This window comes from Polistes canadensis, unplaced genomic scaffold (genome assembly GCF_001313835.1).
Source record: "Polistes canadensis isolate GaletaPanama2010 unplaced genomic scaffold, ASM131383v1 scaffold_378, whole genome shotgun sequence".
NCBI classification, from domain to species: Eukaryota; Metazoa; Arthropoda; class Insecta; order Hymenoptera; family Vespidae; genus Polistes; species Polistes canadensis.
Window position 1 is genome coordinate 72,996 of NW_014569925.1, and position 22,787 is coordinate 95,782.

General features: G+C 32.0%; 1 protein-coding gene across 1 annotated transcript; it reads right to left on the minus strand.

Moving 5' to 3' along the window:
• Positions 1 to 10,503: 10,503 nt before the first annotated feature.
• LOC106792104 (RNA-directed DNA polymerase from mobile element jockey-like) lies at positions 10,504 to 12,539 on the minus strand. The gene is made up of 3 exons (XM_014758254.1): positions 12,245 to 12,539; positions 10,936 to 11,960; positions 10,504 to 10,782 (listed from the first exon to the last, which is right to left on the minus strand). Exons 1-3 carry the CDS (start codon positions 12,537 to 12,539, stop codon positions 10,504 to 10,506), a joined length of 1,599 nt encoding a protein of 532 aa, XP_014613740.1.
• Between the last annotated feature and the right edge of the window lie 10,248 nt (positions 12,540 to 22,787).

The window sequence follows — 22,787 nt, forward strand, 5'->3', positions numbered from 1 at the left end:
GGGGAACAGTAATAGGGAAATAAAAAATATTTGCAATAAAATATCCAGATGATGTTGCAGCACTGGTGGAGACTGCGGAAGGGTTGAGAAGCATATTAAAAGATTTAGAAAAATGGGCACAGGAAAACAAGATGAGAAGTAACAAAAAGAAAACAAAGATCATGATCTTCAGAAACGGAGGAAAAGTTATGAAAGAAGAGGAATGGGAGATAAATAAGACAAAAGTGGAGGTAGTAAGGGAATTAAAATACCTGGGATATTGGTTTACAAATAAAAATTCGGTTTGGGTGGATGGAAAGAAAATAACTGGGAAAGCGCCAAAGGCGGCGAATATGGTATAAGGGATTTGGAAAAGGGCAAGGAGAAATATTATGGAGGATAGGCTATTCTTATTAGATTCAATTGTGAAAGCGGGGGTTATGAATGGAGTAGAGATATAGGGGTTGGGAGAAATAAAGATATTTGAAAGGATACAGAGCAGATACTATAAAATGGCATTAAGAGTAAGCAGGAAAACGCCAAATTACATATGGAGAAGAGAGCTGGAAATTTCAACAATAGAATTTATGATAAGGGAAAAAGCGTTGCGTTACATCAAGGAGGTGTTGGAAATGAAGGATTCAAGGTAGCCAAAGATATGTGTGATGAAGGAGATAAGAGCTATTACGAACGGTAAATTCTTAAAATGAATGGAGAATTTAGTCAGTGTGCTGAGGGAAATGGTTTCGAGGACTTGATAGATATGTTAAGGGAAAGAAGAGATGGTGTGAAGATAGAAGAAAAGATAAAAGCGGGACTTGAAGAATTCTCATTCAAATCGGTGGCATATTAATCCTCTTTTGAGAATATTTTTCAACTTTTCCCATGTGGTTTCTTCGCAGAACTTCTACGCTTCCCTCGGGATATCATCTTGGTCCGCTACCTTCTTCTTTTTCAGCATCGTTTTAGTTGTCATTCGATTTGTTCGTCTTTCAGGTCCTCTTCATCTCCTTCCTCTTCCAGGAGTTCTCTTTTTGTTGTCTCAGTCTTTTCTTTCTTTTCTTCTAACACTTCACAGAAGTGTCCCCTCCATTCCTCATTCGTTATTTTCTCTTCTATGAGTAATTTTTTTTTCCATCCCTTATTAACACTAAACCTACCGACATTTCATGTATACCTAATCCTACCATGAGCGGTCAAATGACCACTTTAAAAAGACATATGAATCCTAATATTRAAAGAGATTTTTGCCAATTGGATATTAAACAAAATATTTTTTTGGGGCTACAATGACATCTGCTTCCCGCTTTTCTATTTAGAATTTTTTATTTACACAGTTTTTTCACATTTTTTTACCAATTACAGCATTATGTATTGCACATTGTCCACATACGTTTTTTTTAAATTTTATACTGATTTTTTTAGTCTTATTGACTTTACAATATCTTATATGACAGAATTTCCGTCTAGAAGAATCATTAGCTGTATTTATTATTGTTTTTGTTGAACATTCTTTGCTTAGCTGGCTCTTCTTCTGATAGTCCGTCTGCTAATTTGAATAAAAATTCTTGTCTTGATATTTCTTTACCCGTCGTTACTTTATATAAAATCTAAGCATTTATCTTGGCTAAATCTAAAATATTGAAAAATATCTGTTAAGACCATCTATGACATTTAGATTTCACACTATATTTTCTGATTATAAACATTCGATTCTTCATAGAGAAATTATTTTCTTTATCAGTTTTTCTATCCTAAAGGTATACAAATTCTTTCACATTTCCGAATTTTTATTATGTACAGGAAAAAAAATTGAAATTATTACAAAAAAATTTAAAACAACAAAATTTTTTCCTTCTTACGCAAATAAAGGAAGATTTATTACTAGAATTGCCGTTAACATTTATTTTTGATTTTTTGTGGTATTTAAAAATATATTATTTTTTAATATAGAAACAAATAGCAATATATATATTCTCATCATTGTCAGAACACATGAAAAAATTTTTTTTCTATATATAATATCTATTTTTTTTCTCACTCGCATTTGCATTCACGACCGAGAGACTTTAAGATAACGCACACTAGTCTTTCTGCGTGTAAAGACCGACGAAGAAGCGGAGCTTGTGTCCCATTTTTAAAATCACGTTTTATAAATATTTCTCACTTATTTTTGCAAATACGAAGATAAACCTTAAACCATTTTTTATATATTTTTTAATTTTTTACAACTTTTGTTTAAAACTTTTTTCGATTAAATGCCTAGATTCTAAGATATGGCTTTTTTACCCTTTTTTACCCTTTTTCTCATAAATGCGTCATCCAATTGCAATAAAAATTTGCACCATTCAATTCAGCGTCGTCAAATTATCATCACTATTAAATTTGCACCTTAATATCTCAAAAAGTTCGTATTTGCCCCTTATTGACTAGCCTATTTTAACTCTTGCTATTTATTCGTTCATTATTTTATTATTATAATTTGTAAATTATGTTGCGTTATCCTTCGCTAACCAATCACGTATCGATAAACAAGTCATTCACTCCAACACGCTTATTGATTTTCCTTCTCAAATACATTAACACTTTTTTTTCTTACATTTTCACCACGCTATACTCTACTTATCTGATTGTATATTCGCCTTTGAACGCCCGTTTAATTGTGATCTTCTTGATCATCGTATCCTTACGAATTTAAATTTTATGACAAAAAAAATGAGTTGATATTATTGATGGTGCAATTACAGCGGGTCTAGAAAGAGAAAAAATCGTTCAAATTACCTATTTCTGTATTCTTACGTGTAGAAATCAATTCGTTTTCAAAAAAGACGCTTGTTGTTAACCTGAGAAAAAATCAGTCTAGTGTCTAAAAGCATTTTTTTCAATTCTTATGCACATTTTTCTATATATTTAAAAGAATTTCAAGCTCCTTTTTGGACCTGTACGTAGTTGCAAAGTATAGGTTTTCTAAAGAAGTGCTAATAAACATTAGTTTTAAAACGTTAGCGTTAGAGATTTAGAGCCTATAATTAATAATAAAAATTTTCTAACCGAAAGAAATCAGTTAATTTTATTGATCGTACGATTACAGCAAACCTAAAAAGAAGAAAAATCGTTTAATTTCAATTATTTCTGTTATTTAACGTTTAGAATTCCATTGTTTTTCAAAGAATAACGCTCGTGTTAACCTAAAAACAAATCTTTTTTGTGTCAAGAGGCATATTTTTTACCGTCTATGGACATTTCTTTATATATTAAAGAGGATTTTTAGCTTCTTTTTGGACCTGAACGTAGTTGCAAAGTATAAGATTTCTAGAAAAGTGCTAATAAACGAAGGTTTTAAAACGTTAGCGTAAAAGATTTAAAACGCATACTTACGAATAAAAATTTAAAGTCCCAAAAAAATAAGGTTTTATTATTAATGGTCCAGCAACAGCGGGCCTAAAAAGAAAAAAAAAACGTTTAATTTCAACTATTTATGTTATTCTACCTGTAGAAATCAATTTTTTTTCGACAAAAGACGATCGTTGGTACTACCTGAGATATAATATGTTAAGTATCTAAAAGCATATTTTTCCCAGCATATACACATTTCTGGATATTTTTAAAAGATTTTTTAGCAGCTTTCTCGAACTGTACGTAGTTGCAGAGTATAAGATTCTAAACAAAGTGCTATATACCAGAAGTTTTAAAACGGTAGCGTGTAAGCATTTAAGCGTAAACTTACGAATTAAAATTTCAAGACCAAAAAAATTGAGTTTTTTTTTATTAATAGTTCGACAACAGCGGGCTTGAAAAGAGGAAAAAACGTTTAATTTCCACTACTTCTGTTATTTTACGTGTAGAATTCAATTCTTTTTGGTCAAAAGACGATCGTTGTTGACCTGGAATCCAATCTGTTTAGCGTCGAAAGGCATATTTAACCCCGTCTATTGCTCTGTATATTTAAAAGAATTTTAAGCGGCTTTCCGGCCTTGTACGTAGTTGCAGTAGATAAAATTTCTAACGAAGTTTTAAATACCAGAAGTTATAAAACGTTTTCGTTTAAGCTATGAAGTTTATAGTTACGAATAAAAAGTATTAGGTCTGAAAAAATTGAGCTGATATCATTAATATTCTGACCACTGCAATCCAAGAAAGAGAAAAAATCATTTTAATACAGCTCCTTTGGTCTACTTTACGTGTAGAAATGTATTCCTTTAAGACGAAAATCGATTGTTGTTAACCTGACATTTAATCTGTTTAGTTTCTGATAGCACATTTTTTACCGTCTTTTAAAATTTCCTAATATTTTAAAGAGAAATTTTTGCTGCGTTCCGGTTTGAATCTTAGTTGCAAACAATCAGATTTCTAAAGTTGTGCTAATTAGGAAAACTTATAATAAATTTTTGCTCAAGCATTAATGCGTATATTAACAGATATTATTATTAGGTCTGCCTAAATTAATCTGATATCTTTGATACTTCGTCATCTGCAGTCCTAGAAAGAGGAAAAATTATTCAATTACAACTATTTTGGTTTACTTTACGTATAAGGTTTAATTCTTTTTTGACGAAAMTCGAATGTAGTAAACATGACATTCAATCTGTTTAGTTTCTAATAGCAAATTTTACACAGTTTCTAAAAATTTTTTAATATATTTAAAATAAATTTTCGCTTGTTTATGGATTGAATTTTAGTTGGAAACTATCAGATTCCTAAAGAAATGCTATTTAACAGAAGCTATGAAACGTATGCTTTTAAGCTTTAGAGCGTATACTTACGAATAAAAAGTATTAGGTCCGAAAAAATTTAGCTGATATTAATTATATTCCGACCACTGCAGTCCCAGAAAGAGAAAAAAATCTTGTTAATACAACTATTTTAGTATACTATACGTCTTGTATTCAATTTTTTTTCTCTACGAAAATCGATTGTAGTTAACCTGACATCCAATCTGTTTAGTTTCTACTAGCAAATTTTTTACCGTCTCTAAAAATTTATAAATATTATTAAAAGAAATTTTTGCTGCTTTTCGGATTAAAACTTTTTTGGCAACTATCAGTGTACGATTGGAATCGATCGTGGGCGAGAAATTCACGTTTTGTAAAACGCGGCTTTAGTCCGATATTAACGATCGTATTCCCACCACTCGGCGCCGAGTATGTACACCCTGCTGGGCCCATTATCAAAGACATTTGTTCTATTCTTTCGCCAGACGCTTAAGAGAACACTTCATATAAAAACGAAAATCGTAGACGATCCATCATCCCAGGGGTAGTGCAATCACATCCCAGGGTCGACGATAGAAAGGTGACGGACCGCAGAGGCGGCAATTAACGGTAAAGGAAGGAAGAGGCGATACGAAACGGTAAGAAACAGTCTTTATTGGTACCAATTATTTTGAACGGATAAACGAGAAGAGCGGTACCACGTGCTTTGCCCGTAAGTGACCGTTRGTAGAGAGAAGAGAAGTCAACTACGGGTTTGTCCGTGGTTGATCGTCATTTAACGTGTAACGTAGCATTCAAACAGGGTTTTTATGCCGTAAGGCTTTTCCCTGATGAGCTAATAAAGCATTAGCATTTTTATTGGCTTAACCACGTGTTTTATTTTGTTCTAAATACCCTTTTACCTTCCTAACAATAACCTGAATTCAATCGCTGGAAGACTCCACGTTGGAGGAATTTGTGGCAAATACATTTTGGTGCCTCCTGTGAGGTCTGAATTTCTGATCTCTGATTTGAGCGAATCTGCGTATCTGGTAGCAGTAGATTGAGAACAACGGATTCAAGAACAACGAGGTTGAGAACATCTACTTCCTGAACACTCTCGCCACCCAGTCGAGCTAGTTTTCACAAAGGATTCGGAATAGGAGATAAGTAGATTCAATCATTTGTGCATACGCTTATTATGCGTATCCACTTTTAAAAATTGTCTCTAGCATTTATATAGGTGACCAAAAAATTGTCGAATATCTCCCAATGAGTTCCACTAAAAAGCTTAACGCTGGAATGAGTGAGATAGGACAGGATAGATAAATGAACACAACACTTTTACGCGGCACAAAGCTACTTGCCTCGGCATAAAAACTCTAACGGAATTGAGACAAAAGCCGGTGCAGAAGAACAGTTTATTTATTAAAACTGGTATAACGAACAATGACAAACAAAAGGCTGAAAAAAAAGATTATTAAAATAACGACGCGAAGTACCTTTTGGTCGCACGCTAGAGAGCTCTCTTACCATTCGCTTCCGACGCAAGGCGACAACCGAACGCACGCTACCTAACGATGGCGTGTCTGGCCATCACCTTATCCCACGTTGGTAGTCTGGCGACAGGTTGCAGGTATTTCGCTACAACTGTCCGACTACAATCCCCCGTTGGTAGCCTGGCGACAGGTTGCAGGTATTTTGCTACAACTTTCCGACTACAATCCCACGTTGGTAGCCTGGCGACAGGTTGCAGGTATTTCGCTACTACTGTCCGACTACAATCCCACGTTGGTAGCCTGGCGACANCCGACTACAATCCCACGTTGGTAGCCTGGCGACAGGTTGCAGGTATTTTGCTACAACTGTCCGACTACAATGCTGTTAGTGACAAGACACCAGACAACTTCACAAACTCCTCACTCACTTTCACACGCTCTAGCTACGTTGCCTAGAACAAGAACAAGATGGCGAGAAGCTCAAATGGGAAACACACTGCTTTTTGCTCAAACCAGAATAAATGCTAGAGTGAGACTGAGGTGGGTGCACAAAGCCTCACGCATCCTATCCCCTCCACACACCTCAAGGCTCTTTCTCATGCCTCTTGCACGATAAGGCGCGCCCGCATGCATTTTGACAGCCCTTGCGCGCCCTCGCAACCTAATTAACGCCTACGCCGTCTATCCTATTCCGCGCGCAATATAAACCATTCTAACAACATAAATATCGCTGAACATAAAGTAACCAAATAAAGTTGTAATAAAATAATTTTTTCTCTTTTTTTGAATGCAGGGGTCTAAATATAAATGATAATTGCTAAATTTTATTAGACCTAACACTTTTTATATGGAACTATACGCTTCAAAGCTTGAAAGAAAACGATTCATAGCTTTTGTTAAATAGAACTTCATTAGAAATTTGATAGTATTCTACTACTATTCAATCTAGAACACAGTAAAAATTTCTTTAAAATATATTGACCAATTTTTAGCGACGATATAAATGTGCTATTAGAAACTGAAAAGAATAGATGTCAGGTTGACTGCAATCGAATTTTGTCGGAAAACTATTGAATTCTACACGCAAAGTAACCAAAAAAAGTAGTAATCAAATGATTTTTTTCCTTTTTTTGACTGCGTTTGTCGAAATATAAATGGTGTTTGCTTAATTTTTGAGACTTTACACTTTTTATTTTTATGTATACGCTTTAAAGCTTGAAAGAAAACGTTTCATAGCTTCTCGTAAGCAGCACTTTTTTCAGAAATTTTGTAGTTTTTAACAACGATCTAATCCAAAAAGTAGCGAATTTTCTTTTAAATATATTTAAACATATTCAGCGACGGTAAACGTTTGATATGTGAAACTAAACAGAATGGACGTCAGGTTGAATACAATCGAATTTCTTCGAAAAAGAGTAGAATTCTACACGTAATGGAACCGAAAAAAGTGTTAGTAAAATGATTTTTTCTCTTTTTTTGACTGCAGTGGTCGAAATTTACATAATGTTTGCTAAAACTTTTTTGTGTAAAAACTTTTTATTTGTAAGTATACGCTTTAAAGTTCAAAAGAAAACGTTTCATAGTTTCTGTAAAATAGCTCTTTTTTAGAAATTTTATAGGTTTTTACAACAATCTTATCCAGAAAGTAGCGAAAATTTCTTTTTAGATATATTACAATATTTTTAGCGACAGTAAAAATGGGCTACTATAAACTAAACAGAATGGATATCAGGCTTATTACAATCAAATTTCGTTGAAAAAGAATTAAATTCTTCACGTAAAGTAACCAAAAACACTTAAAATAGAATGATTTTTTCTCTTCTTTTGGACTGGAGTTGTTAAAATATAAATAATGTTTGCTAAATTTTTTTGGACTTACTACTTTTTATTTGTAAGTATACGCTTTAAAGCTGGAAAGAAAACTTTTTAAAGCTATTGTTATATAGCACCTTTATAGCAATTTTATAGTTTTTAACTACGATTTAATACACAAGGTAGCGACAATTTCTTTTAAACATATAAAAAAATTTCTAACGACGTTAAAAATGTGCTATTACAAACTAAACAGGGTAGATTTTAGGTTGACTATGATTGCGTATCCTATGCAACGAGTGAGTAGGGCGAGGCGCCGGGGCGTGCACGGCCCTGCCGAGACGTGAGACACGCTCGACAAAGCAGTGTCTTTGTTTTTGGTAGTAGCAACGGTAGCGCTAAGATGCTTGTAATGGCCCCTTCTTTCTTCTAGCTTGAGTTCTCCCACCACATTTATTATGCCAATCACATGTATYGACAGCMGYGTTATGCTCGGGCTTTTCGGTGATTGGTGCAGCATTGCATCGTTTGTTGGTATAAAACCCAGCGCGTTCTTGCGCCTCTGGGCATTCATCATTTGGGCACTCTTGGTTCATCACGCGTGATTCATCGCTCGAGATTCATCTATCTTAGAAAGCTGAGACTTGCGAGAAACTACTTCAAGGAGAATTATTTTTATTGCGCAATACTACATCATCTAAGTTTGGCCAGCGACAAGGGAAAAAGGCGGTCCTGTACTTAGCCAGAATTATCCTGATTTGTACGGATTTTTCGTCAACGTTTCAACCAGGGTTTTTATGCCGAAAGGCTTTTCCCTGACGAGCCAAATAAAGCGTACTTTTTAGTACTGACTGGGCTCAAATATATTTGTTATTGTGTTTTATTTTCCTATCCTYCTTCCCATWAATAAASAATCTCGATATCACCCGTAAGGGCATTTTTCGATTCACTACTATCACCTTTGAGTACCGATTAAGGCATCGGTCGCATCAACAACTATAATCGAGTTTTGATGAAAAAGAAATAAATTCTACACGTAAAGTAACCAAAAAAAATTTTAATTACATGATTTTTTTATTGGGACTAAAGTTTTAGAAATATAAAAAATATTTGCTAGATTTTATTGGACATAAATCTTTTTATTTGTTATTATACGCTTTAAAAACTTGAAAGAAGACGTTTTAAAGATTTTGTTATTGAGCACTTCTTTAGAAATCTTATAGTTTTTAACTAAGATTTATTCCTAAATGTATCGAGAATTTCTTTTAAATATATAAAAAAATTTAAGCAATGGTAAAAATGTGATATTTAAAACTAAACAGAATAGATGTTAGGATGACTACAATCGAATTTTGTCAAAAAAGAATTGAATTCTGCACGTGAAGTAACTAAAAAAAATTTTAATAAAACGATTTTTTCCCTTTTTTGAACTAAAGTTGTTGAAATATAAGTGATGTTTGCTAAATATTTCGAACTGAACATTATTGATTTGCTAGTACACTCTTTAAAACTCAAAAGAAAACGTTTCATAGCTTCTGTAAAATAGCACTTTTTTAGAAATTTCATACTCTTAAACAACGATTTTATTTACAAAGTAAGGAACATTTCTTTTAAATATAATAAATAATATTTAGCGAAGGTAAAAATGTGTTATTTAAAGCTAAACAGAATAGATGTTAGATTGACTAAAATCGATTTTTGTCGAAACAGAATTGAATTCTATACGTGAAGTAACTAAATAAAGTTGTAATAAAATGATTTTTTCTTTTTTATTGGACTGGAGTTGTTAAAATATTAATGATGTTTGCTAAATATTTTGGACTTAACAATTTTCATTTGTAAGTATACGCTTTAAAGCTTGAAAGAAAACGTTTATTAGCTTCTGTTAAATAGCACTTTTATAGAAATTTTATAGTTTTAAACTACGATTTAATTCAGAAAGTAGCGAAAACTTCTTTTTACATATATTGAAAAATTTTTAGAGACGGTAAAAATAGGCTACCAGAAACTAAACAGAATGGATGTTTCTGGTAGTTTTCTACCATCGAGTGTCGTTGATAAAGAATTTTTTTTTTTTAATTAATCCATACATCTTTACAATTTGTCCCAAGACATTTGGTAAATTGTTACATAAGGAAAAAAGGTAGCACGTGGACGGTCTTTCCATGATATATCGTCGCTATTATTTTTATTTCATTTTGTTTTCGTTTTTACAAGGTCTCCTGGGTGGATTCTTTTAAGCCTTCTAGGAATATATTGGTTGTAGTTATCTTTTGCTAGTTTGTTTGTGTGTGTATCAATTCTCTTTTTGTATCTAACAGTATTCCATATGTCCAGATTGGTTTTATTATTATTTTAAAAATTAGTAATTTGTTCTGTATGCTAAGTTTCGATTTTTTGCCAGTTAGCTAGGCCATTTGTCTCCTTTTTAAACAAATTTGTACGATTTTGCAATTTATATGTTTTTTCCATTTTAGTTTGGAATCCTAATGTAGTCCTAAATATTTGACCGTTGATACTTGTTAAACTTTATTACGGTATAGTTGTAGATTCGGTGTTTTGCCTTTTCTCAGTGTAAACGTAATGTGTTTGCACTTGGTAGTGTTTACTTTGATATTCTTATTGCTTAACCATTCTTCAAGAGAGTTGATTTGTTTTTGTAATAGTTGAATTGCTCGTTGTGGATCTTTGTTTACGGTGAGCATTGCTGTGTCGTCTGTAAATGTTAAAACTGTACAGTTAGCGTTGATTGGTAGTTCTGCCGTATAGAGAATGTAAAGAATTGGTCTAAGGACACTTCCCTGCGGATACCCAGCATTGATAAATTTGATGTTTGAATGAGTGTCTTTTATTTTTACGTAAAATGTTCTTTCAGAAAGGTAAGATTTTAGAAGTTTGTAGTACGAGTATGGAAATAGTTTATTGATTGTTTGCAGTATTCCTTAATGCYATACCTTATCAAAAGCTTTTTCTACATCTATGAAGACAACAGAACAGTACTCCTTATTTTCTAAAGCTGTTACTATCGTATTAGTTAATCTGTGTACTTGTTCAACGGTAGATTGTTTATTTCTGAAACCGAATTGATGTTCAGGAATCAGGTTTTTGTCAGAAATTATTTTTTTCATTCTCTTGTATATTATTTTTTCCAGCAGTTTGGATAGTAATTGTAAGAGCGATATTGGTCTATAAGAATTGGCATCATGCGGATCTTTATTTGGTTTAGGAAGCATTATAATTTTCGCGAGTTTCCGTGTACTTGGGAAGTACTGGACTCGTATTACAGCGTTAAATAATATTGTGAGCATCCTAATTGCTTTAGGTGGTAGTTCCTTTAGTATTTTGCCATTTATTAGATCGTAACCTGGAGCTTTTCTTATTTTGATTTCTGATATTAGCATTTCAATTTCTTTGGCTGTTGTGGTATTATTGTTTTCATCAGATTTTGTTTTGCTTCCGAGGTCGTTTGCGTTAGTATCTGCATATGCTTGTGTATTGAAGTTGTGTGCTGTGAATGTGTTTTCTAGGTTAGTTGCAAAGGTTTCCGCTTGTTCTTCTGTGCTTTTCGCCCATGAGCCATTAAGATTTCGTATGGCTGGTATAGATTTTACTGGTCTTTTGAATCTTTTTGTTGTTTTCCAAAGAGAGTAATTGGTATCTTCGTGAGGTGAAAGTGATGTCAGGTATCTTTCGAATTCAGCATTGTTAAAATCMTGTATGCTATTCTTTACATCTTTTGTTACCTTGTTTATTAGTCTTTTATTATTCCTTGTTTTATATTTTTGCCACGTAGCTTTTACTTGCCTTTTTACTTTTATTTTTTGCAAAATAATGCTAGGATACGTCAGAATTTTTTTTGTTAAAAAGTTTTGATTTGTGGATGCCCATGCTGCTTCTTGTATAGCATCTGTTAAATTATTGGTTGCATTTTCTATTTGTAACAGGGTCTTGAGCGGAATATTACAGTTTAATTTGGATTCTAAAGTTTGTTTGAAGTTCATCCAGTTTGTACTACTATTGCACAGAGTGGGTGATTTTTTTTATATAGGATAGGTTCTTTTTGGTATGTAATTATTATAAGTGAATGGTCAGAGCTGAGTTCGAGAGATGATTCAATTTTAAAGTGGGTTAGGTTAAAGCCTTTTAGAACGCCGAAATCTAATAAGTCGGGAGTTTTACTATAAGCTGAGGGCCAGTAGGTTGGTTCGCCTGTCGTAAGGATGTCCAGGTTTGCGTTGGTTAAGTATGAGTCTAAGGTTTTACCTAGTGGTGAAGTGGTTTTTGATCCCGAATTTGGATGCTTGGCGTTGAAGTGCCCAGCTACTATAAATTTATAACCTAATTCCTTAAAGAAGTTGTTCCATTGATCGTTTGTAATTTTGTATCTTGGTGGTGCATAATTAGCTGAGAGCTTAATTGAATTATACTGTGTTTTTAAGGTAATTGTGGTTGCTTGAAGGTGAGCTTTTTTGTTGTGTAGATTGTTTTTTATTTCGTTATAAATAATTATTGCCGTTCCGCCATGCGCTTTTCCTGAAGGATGTTTTGTGTCATACATGGTGTAGTATGGAATATTTATATAGTTTTTGTCTGTGAGATGAGTTTCCGATACGAGTAGGATGTCTATGTTGTGCGTGTATATGAATGCTTTCGTTTCTTGGATTCGTCGTTGTAATCCATTGCTGTTCCAAACCGCTATTTTTATTTCTTTATCTATTATTTGTTATTAAAAAGCGTTTTTGTTAACAGTTGTAACATTGCTGTTATTTGTTGCGTTTGTTGTTTTAGTAGAGAATTTTGCTCTATTATCATTGTCGTTATAATTTCGGTATTCTTGATTGATTGCTTTAATAGTTCTTTTAAGTCCGATGTCTCTTCAGTGTTTATGTCAGAGTTTATGTCTTTAGTATTCATACATGTTCGTTTGGTAACATCAGCGTAGCTTCTTATTGGTTTGTTGTGTTCAAATACTGGTATATTATCGGTGTTGGCATTTACGTTTTGTTTATTAAAATGATTGTCCTTGTAGGCTTCGTCTAAAATAGGTTTTTCCATTACTTTTTTTCTTAGCGTGGGAAACAGTTTTTGTTGTAGTAGTTTCTTCGTTTGACATCCTTTATAATTCGCTGGATGATTACCGTTGCAGTTTACGCATATGACTTTTTCTACTTTTCCTACTTGAGGACAGTGTGTCGTTAAATGTTTTTGTGCACATTTGACACAGGCAGGATATTTGTTGCAGTAATTTTTTGTGTGACCATACGCTTAGCATCGTGTGCACTGTGGTATATTCTTTTAGTTTTAGGTGGTTCGATTTTAATTATCGTATTTAACAGGTTATCAATATCGTATATATTTTTGTTATTGTCCTGAGGGGCCAGTTCGATAAAAAATAAAGGTAGCGGCTGTTTAGTATCAAATTTTATTATGTTGTTGATTGATCTTACTTTGTGGCCTAGTTTGCCTAATTCATTTATTATCTTGACCGTATTTGACTTTGGATGAAGTCCTCGAATAACGATTTTGTAACTCTTCTCGTATTTCTCTTTATACGTATGGTACCCACGTTTTTAAATGCATTTATTACTTCTCTGAACATGTCTGGTGTTGAGGTTTGTACTTTTACTTGGTTTTCTTTAAGTTGTTTAATTATATAATTATTTCGCCCAGCTGTTTCGTCCAGTAGCTCGAGCAGAGGGTCGATAACTTCTGCTTCAATGTATATCGGTGGTGGTTTTACTGCTTTTGTTTCTACCTGTTTTTTAGTATTATTTTGCGTTTCTGTTGAATCTTTAAGTAGATTGAACGAGTTGCTTATTGGTATCTCCTGAAGGCATTTAGTTGGTGTTGGTGCGGAAGAGTCGATGTTGTTGTTAGTTAGTTCACTTATTTTGCGTTCTTTAAAATTTTTTAACTTTGTTGATTTGGCGGGAATCTATTTTTGCACGTCTTCTGTGTCCGTATCCATCTCGCTGTCTATACGCAAGTCTCTATCGTCTATTATGATTTTTCTCCATTTGTATTAGCAAGGTGGGAGTATTGCTTTGTTTCCTTCAGCGGTTGATCAATTTAGGTGATATCTCGTGTTTAAATTTCGTATCGATTTCCGTTATTACTTAATTTATTGGATAGGAATGTTCCATGGTCAAAATTTTTTGCCATAGGCTTGGACACGCTGCTACACGCGTGGGTGCAATGTTTCAATTCTTCACGTAAAGTGACCAAAAAAAGTTGAACTAAAATAATTTTTTCTCTTTTTTTTGACTGCAGTAGTCGAAATATAAATGATGTTTGTTTAAATTTTCCGACTGAACACTATTTATTTGTAAGTATACGTTTTAAAGCTTTAAAGAAAACGTTTCATAGCTTCTGTTAAATAGAACTTTTATAGAAATTTTAAAGTTTTTAACTACGATCTATTTTACGAAGTAGCGAAAATTTCTTTTAAATATATTAAAAAATTTTTAACGAATGTAAAAATGTGATATTAGAAACTAAACAGAATATATGTTAGGTTGACTACAATCGAAATTTGTCGAAAAAAATTGAATTCTACACGTAAAGTAGCCAAAAAATGTCGTAGTTAAATAACTTTTACTTTTTTTGACTGCAGTACTCCGAATAAAAATGATGTTTGCCAAATTTTTATGGACTTAAAACTTTTTATTTGTATGTATACGCTTTAAAGCTTGAAAGAAAACGTTTCATAGATTCTGTTAAATAACACTTTTTTAGATTTTTTATAATTTTTAACTACGATTTAATTTACAATGTAGCAAAAATTTTATTTAAATATATTATAAATTTTTTAGCGAAGGTAAAATTGTGACATTAGAAACTAAAGAGAATAGATTTTTGGTTCACTACAATTGAATATTGTCAAAGAATAATTAAATTCTTTACGTTAAGTAACCAAAAAAAATTGTAATAAAATGATTTTTTCTCTTTTCTTCGACTGCAATTGTTAAAAAGTAAATGATATTTGCTAGATTTTATTAGACATACCCCTTTTTATTTGTTAGTATACGCTTTAAAACATAAATGAAAACGTTTTACAGCTTTTGTTATATACCGCTATTTTAGAAATTTTATAGTTTTTAACAGCGATTTAATTTAAAAAGTAGCAAAAATTTTTTTCTTAATATACTAAAACATTCTTAGCGACGGAGAAAATGTGCTACTAGATAAAGGACAGAATGAATGCCAGGTCTACTACAATCGAGTTTTGTTAAAAAAGAAATGAGCTCTTCAAGCAGAGTTACCAAAAAAAGTCGTAATAAAATGATTCTTTCCCTTTTTTTTGACTGCAGTTGTCCAAATTTAAATAATATTTGCCAAGTTTTTTTGGACTTAACACATTTTATTTGTGAGTATACGCTTTAAAGCTTGAAAGAAAACGTTTCATAGATTCTGATAAGAAACACTTTTTGTATATTTAATATTTTTTAACAATTATTTAATCTATAAAGCAGAAAAACTTTTCTTAAATATATTGAAAAATTGTTAGTTACGGTAAAAATGTGCTATTAGAAACAAGACAGAATGGATGTCAGGTTTACTACGATCGAGTTTCGTCGAAAGAGAATTGAATTCTACACGTAAAGTAACCAAAAAAAGTCGTAATGAAATGATTTTTTCTCTTTTTTTTAACTGCAGCAGTCCAAATATAAATAATTTATACTAAATATTTTCGGACTTAACACTTTTTTTTGTAAGTGTTTTTTGCTTTCTTTAAAGCTTTAAAGAAAACGTTTTATAGCTTTTGTTAAATAGCACTATTTTAGATTTTTTATAATTTTTACCAACGATTTCATCCAGGAAGTAGCAAAAATTTCGTTTTAAATATACTAAAATATTTTTAGCAAAGGTAAAAATTTGCTATTAGGAACTAAAGAGAATAGATGTTTGGTTGACTAAAATCGAATTTTGTTAAAAAATAATGGAACTATACACCTAAAGAAAACAAAAAAACTTGTATTAAAATGATTTTTTCTCTTTTCTTCGACTGCAGTTATTGAAGTGTAAATGATATTTGCTAGATTTTATTAGACATAACACTTTCTATTTGTTAGTATACGCTTTAAAACTTGAGAGGAAACGTTTCATAGCTTCTGATAAATAGCACTTTTATATAAATTGTACAGTTTTTACCTTTGCTTTTATTCACAAAATAGCAAAAATTTCTTTTAAATATACTAATAAATTTTTAGCAATGGTAAAAATGTGCTATTAGAAATTAAACAGAATAGATGTTAGGTTGACTACTATCGAATTTTGTCGAAAAAGTATTGAATTCTACACGTAAAGTTACCCAAAAAAGTTGTAAACAAATGATTTTTTCTCTTCTCTTGGACTGCAGTTCTTATAATGTCAATGATATCTGCTGGATTTTATTGGACATAACACTTTTTATTTGTCAGTATACGCTTTAAAACTTGAAAGAAAAAGTTTTATAGCTTCTGTTAAATAGAACTTCTTTAGCTATCTGATACATTTCAACTATTATTTAATGGAGAAAGCAGCAAAAATTTCTCTTTAATATATTGAAAAATTTTTAGCGACGGTAAAATTTGCTATAGGAAACAAGACAGAATGGATGTTAGGTTGACTACAATCGAGTTACGTCAAAAGAGAATTAAATTATACACGTTAAGTTACCAAAAAAAAGTTTTAGTAAAATGATTTGTTTCCTTTTTTTTTACTGCAGTAGTCCAAATATAAATGAAGTATTTCTAAATTTTTTTGGACTTAAAACTTCTTATTTGTAAGTATACGCTTAAAAGCTTAAAAAAAACGTTTCATAGATTCTGATAAATAGAACTGTTTTAGTTTTTTTATAATTTTTAACTACGATTTAATCTAGAAAGGAGCAAAAATTTTAATTTAAATTTAATAAAAATTTTTAAGCAATGGTAAAAATGTGCTGTTAGAAATTAAACTGAATAGATGTTTGGTTGACTAAAATCGAAATTTTTTGAAAAATGATTGAATTCTACACGTGAAGTAACCAAAACAAATTGTAAAAAAATGGTTTTTTCATTTTTCTTCGACTGCAGTTTTTGAAAGTAAATGATATTTGCTAGATTTTATTCGACATAACACTTTTTATTTGTAAGTATACGCTTTGAAAATTGAAAGAAAACGTTTTATAGCTTTGGTTATATAGCACTTTTTTAGAATTTTTATAGTTTTTACCAACAAATAAATCCAGAAAGTAGCGAACATTTCTTTATAAATATAATAAAACATTCTAAGCGGCGGCTAAAATTGGCTACTAGTAACAAAAAAGATGGATGTCAGGTTAACTACAGTCGAGTTTCATTTAAAAATAATTGAAATCTATACGTGAAGTAACCAAAGAAAGTTGTAATAAAATGATTTTTTCTCTTTACTTCGATTGCATTTGTTGAAAATTAAATGATATTTGCTAGATTTTAATAGATATATAACTTTTTATTTGTCAGTATGTGCTTTAAAACTTAAAAGAAAAAGTTTTATAACATTGGTATATAGCATTTCTTTAGATATCTGATAGTTTTTAACTACTATCTAATCTAGAAAGCAGCAAAAATTTTTTTAAACATAATAAAAAGTTTTTAGCAACGGTAAAATGTGCTATTAGAAACAAGAGAGAATAAATGCTTGGTTGACTACAATCGAATTTTTTTAAAAAATAATTGAATTTTACACGTAAAATAACAAAACCAAATTTGTAATAAAATGATTTTTTTCCTTTTTTTGGACTGCAGTTGATGAAATATAAATGTTATTTGTTAAACTCTATTAGACCTAACAATTTTTATTTGTTAGTATACGCTTAAAATCTTGAAAAAAACGTTTCTTAGCCTCTGTTATGTAGCACTTTTTTAGATTTTTAATAATTTTTACCTACGATTTAATCCAGAAAGTAGCGTAAATTTTCGTAAATATATTGAAAAAATTTTAGCGACGGTAAAATGTGCTATTAGAAACAAGAAAGTATAGATGTCAGGTTGACTACAATCGAGTTTCGTCGAAAGAGAATTGTATTCTACACGTTATGTACCTAAAACAAGTCATAATAAAATGATTTTTTTTCTTTTTTTTGACTGCAGTAGTCCAAATATTAATGATGTTTGCTAAATTTTTTTAGACTTACCACTTTTTATTTGTAAGTATAAGCTTTAAATCTTTAAAAAAAACGTTACATAGCTTCTATTAAATATCACTTGTTTATATTTTTATAATTTATAAGTACGACGTAATCCAAAAAGAAGGAAAATTTCTTTTTAAACACATTATAAATTTTTTAGCAAAGGTTAATATGTGCTATAAGAAACTAAACAGAATAGATGTTTGGTTGACAACAATCGAATTTTGACGAAAAATAATTGAATTCTACGCGTGAAGTTACCAAACAAAATTGTAAGAAAATAATTTTTTCTCTTTTCTTCGACTGCAGTTGTTTAAAAGTAAATGATATTTGCTAGATTTTATTGGATATACTATTTTTTACTTGTTAGTATACGCTTTAAAACTTGAAAAAAAACGTTTCATAGCTTCTGTTATTAATCGCTTCTTTCGATATCTGATAGTTTTTAACTACGATTTAATCCAGAAAGTAGCAAAAATTTCTTTTTAAATACATTAAAAACTTTTTAGCGTAGGTAAGGTGTGCTATTAGAAAATAAACAGAATTGATGTTGGGATTACTACAATCGAGTTTCGTCGAAAGATAAATGAATTCTACACGTAAAGTAACCAAAAGAAGGCGTAATAAAATGATTTTTTTCCTTTTTTTTAGCAGCAGTAGTCCCAATATAAACGATATTTGTCCAATTTTTTGGGACCTAAAACTTTTTATTTGTAAGTATACGCTTTAAAGCTAGAAAGAAAACGTTTCATAGCCGTTGTTAAATAGCACTTTATTTGATTTTATATTATTTTTATCTACAATTAATCCAGAAAGTAGCAAAAATTCTTTTTTCTTATATATTAAAAATTTTTTAGCGAAGATAAAAATGTGCTATTAGAAACTCAACAGAATAAATATTTGATTGACTACATTTCAATTTTGTCGAAAAATAATTGAATTATAATCGTGAAGTATTCAAAATAAAATTTTAATAAAATGATTTTTTTTCTTCTCATCGACTGCAGTTGTTGAAAAGTAAACGATTTTTGCTTGATTTTATTGGACATAACCCTTTTTATTTGTTATGATACGCTTTAAAACTTGAAAGACAATGTTTTATACCTTTTGTTATATAGCACTTTTTTAGAAATGTTATTGTTTTTACTACGAATTAATCCTGAAAGAATCGAAAATTTCTTTGGAAATATACTATATTATTTTTATAGAAAGTAAAAATATGCTACTAGAAACAAAACAGAATAGATGTTTAGTTGACTACAATCGAATTTTGTCAAAAAATTATTGAATTCTACACGTAAAGTAACCAAAAAAAGTGGTAATAAAATGATTTTTTCTCTTTTCTTCGACTGCAGTTATTACAAAAAAATGATATTTGCTAGATTTTATTGGACATAACACTTTTTATTTGATAGTATACGCTTTAAAACTTGAAAAAAAACATTTCATAGCTTCTGTTATAAATCGCTTCTTTCGATATCTGATAGTTTTTAACTACGATTTAATCCAGAAAGTAGCGAAAATTTCTTTTTAAATACATTAAAAACTTTTTAGCTTAGGTAAGGTGTGCTATTAGAAAATAAACAGAATTGATGTTGGGATGACTACAATCGAGTTTCGTCGAAAAAAAAATGAATTCTTCAAGTAAAGTAACCAAAAAAAGTTGTAATAAAATAAATTTTTCTCTTTGTTTTGACTGCAGTAGTCCAGATATTAAGTTTGTTTGCTAAATTTTTTCGGACTTAACACTTTTTATTTGTAAGTATACGCTTTAAAGCTTAAAAGAAAATGTTTCATTGCTTCTTTTAAATAAGACTGTTTTAGATTTTTTATAATTTTTAACTACCATTTATTCCAGAAAGTTACGAAAATTTTTGTTTAAATATATTAAAAATTTTTTAACGAAGTTAAAAATGTGCTATTAGAAAATAAACAGAATAGATGTTGAGTTGACTTCAATCGAATTTTGTCGAAAAATAGTTGAATTCTAAACGTGAAGTGTTAAAAAAAATTTTAATACAAAGATTTTTTCTCCTTTCATCGACTGCAATTGTTAAAAAGTAAATGATATTTGCTAGATTTTATTGGATATAACACTTTCTATTTGTTTGTATACGCTTTAAAACTTAAAAGACAACGTTTTATACCTTTTGTTATATAGCACTTTTTTAGAAATTTTATAGTTTTTAACTACGATTTATTCTAGAAAGCAGCGAAAATTTTTCTTAAGTATATTTAGACATTTTTAGCGACGGAAAAAATGTGCTACTAGAAACAAAACAGATTGAATGTCAATCCTACTACAATCGAGTTTTGATGATTAAGAACTGAATTCTTTAAGTAAAGTAACCAAAGAAAGTTGTAATAAAATAATTTTTTCCCTTTTTTTTGACTGCAGTAGTCCAGATATTAAGTATGTTTGCCAAATTTTTTCAGACTTAACACTTTTTATTTGTAAGTATACGCTTTAAAGCTTGAAAGAAAACATTTCATTGCTTCTGTTAAATAGGACTGTTTTAGATTTTTTTTAATTTTTAACTACGATTTAATCCAGAAAGTAGCGAAAATTTCTCTTTAAATATATTAAAATTATTTTGGGGAAGGTAAAAATGTGCTATTTGAAAATAAACAGAATAGATGTCTCACTCCACGTATTCGAGCACAATTGAGACAATCTTTGAGGAAGGACGTCCCTGGAGCACGACCTTCAATAATCCAGAAAGTTCTTCGAATGTAGGAGAGCGTCAGCAGAGTTCCTCCATGCATGGTTCTAGCGTGAGCATCGAGGAAGACTAGGTTTGTGAATTTTGACTGACGAGGTAGTATTGCTGGATGTTTACTATCTTCATCCAGCTGAGAATTTTGCAACCGTCCACCAACCCTGAGAATTCCAGCACGATCGACAAAGACCGTTAGTCGTGTTAGAACATGACGTTTGTGGAGAGATTGACCTGCCGACAACGTTTTCAATTCTGGTGAGAAATACGCCTCTTGAGTCGCGCGTATCCAGAACGTTTTAGCCTTCTCCAGATCTGCTGGATTCAATGGTGATGCGGACAAGCTCAAACCAGGAACCTTCTTAAAGCATGAGACTGCCCTCTGAATGAGTGCAGTGATCCGAAGGAGTTTAGTGAGATGCCGATGAAAAGAGGATGATTGAGGAAGTTTAACGAGGTCCCAAACTAGAGGTTGGGCTTGTGAGTGTGCAAGTGAGATGCTGGGGCGTTCCTCTTAATCCTCTTTCGGTGAGGGTGGCATTGACGAGGGCCAAAATTCTAGCGACTGAGAAAGCCATGGTGGACCACTCCACCATAGTAGGTGATCAATAAGTTGAGATGCCCTGATGCCCACGGATTGAGCTTTCCGGAGATAAATCTCCAATGAGCATGGGGTACGGATTCGTGAATAGCGGCTACTCTATTGCTTACGAATTCCTTCCATCTCATAGGATTGTTTTTGACCCAGGCAAGGGTCACAGAAGAGTCAGACCACAGAAAAGTGAGAACGTCCGAGAGGTCGAGAAGTCTAATTACTTTTTCGGCCAGCTTGGCTAGCAGTGCCGCTGCTGAGAGTTCAAGTCTAGGAATTGTTAACCTCTTGAGAGGAGCTACCTTCGTCTTAGCAAAGACTAGACTGATAACTGATGATGAGTCAGCATACGACAACCTGATATATACAACTGCTGCCATCGCAAGTTGAGAGGCGTCTGAGAATCCATGAAATTGTATTGAGGTTGCCTTTGACGAGAGGTTTATCCATCGGGGAGTCCCTATGACGGATAGTTGAGAGAGATGTTGCCTAAACTGAGTCAACTTGTGAACGATGTCTGGAGTGAGATTATCATCCCAGTTAACCTTTTCCAACCAGAGTCGCTGCATTAGGATTTTCGGTTGATTGATTGATCACTACCGGAGAGAGAAGTCCAAGAGGATCAAACAATTGAGCAACTTCTGAGAAAATGAAACGTTTTGTGACTGCTTGATGAAAAGAGATGGTACCGTGAAAGGTAAACAAATCTTTCTGAGAATTCCCGGAGATGCCTAAGATCTTGGTAGTGCTATTATTAAACGAATGGGCAGGCGAGCTGTCAGACTGTTAGAGAGAGGTGCGATTGAGGTTGGGAGAATAACTTTTCCACTTGTCGAGTGGTAAACAGGCGGAGGAGCACATGTCCTCTAACTGAGATGCGACTGCATTGAGATGATCAATAGTCTCTGCCCCCCGTGATATGTCGCCAACAAAACTTCCCTTGAGAATAGGGTGCACTGCAAGGGGATAATTATGACCTTAATCCTCAACTAGCTGTCTAAGAATGCGACAGGCTAGATAAGGAGCCGAGCGAGTACCGTACGTGACAGACGTAAGCTGATATGCCTAAACTTGAGATTATTCATTGACCCAGAGAATTCGTTGAAGGTCATGWTCTTTGGGATGCACTTGGATTGGGCAGAACATTTTAACAATGTCCGTTATGAAAATGTACTTGTGCTGCCTGATCCACAGCAGTACATCAAAAATGTCCGTTTGAGTTTTCGGACCAGTGTGCATAAGATCATTGAGAGAGATACCGGTTGAAGACTTGGCTGAACCGTTAAATACTACCCGCAGTTTGGTGGAGGAACTTTGCTCGCGCCAAACTCCGTGATGCGGGAGATAAAACGCCTGAGATGGCTC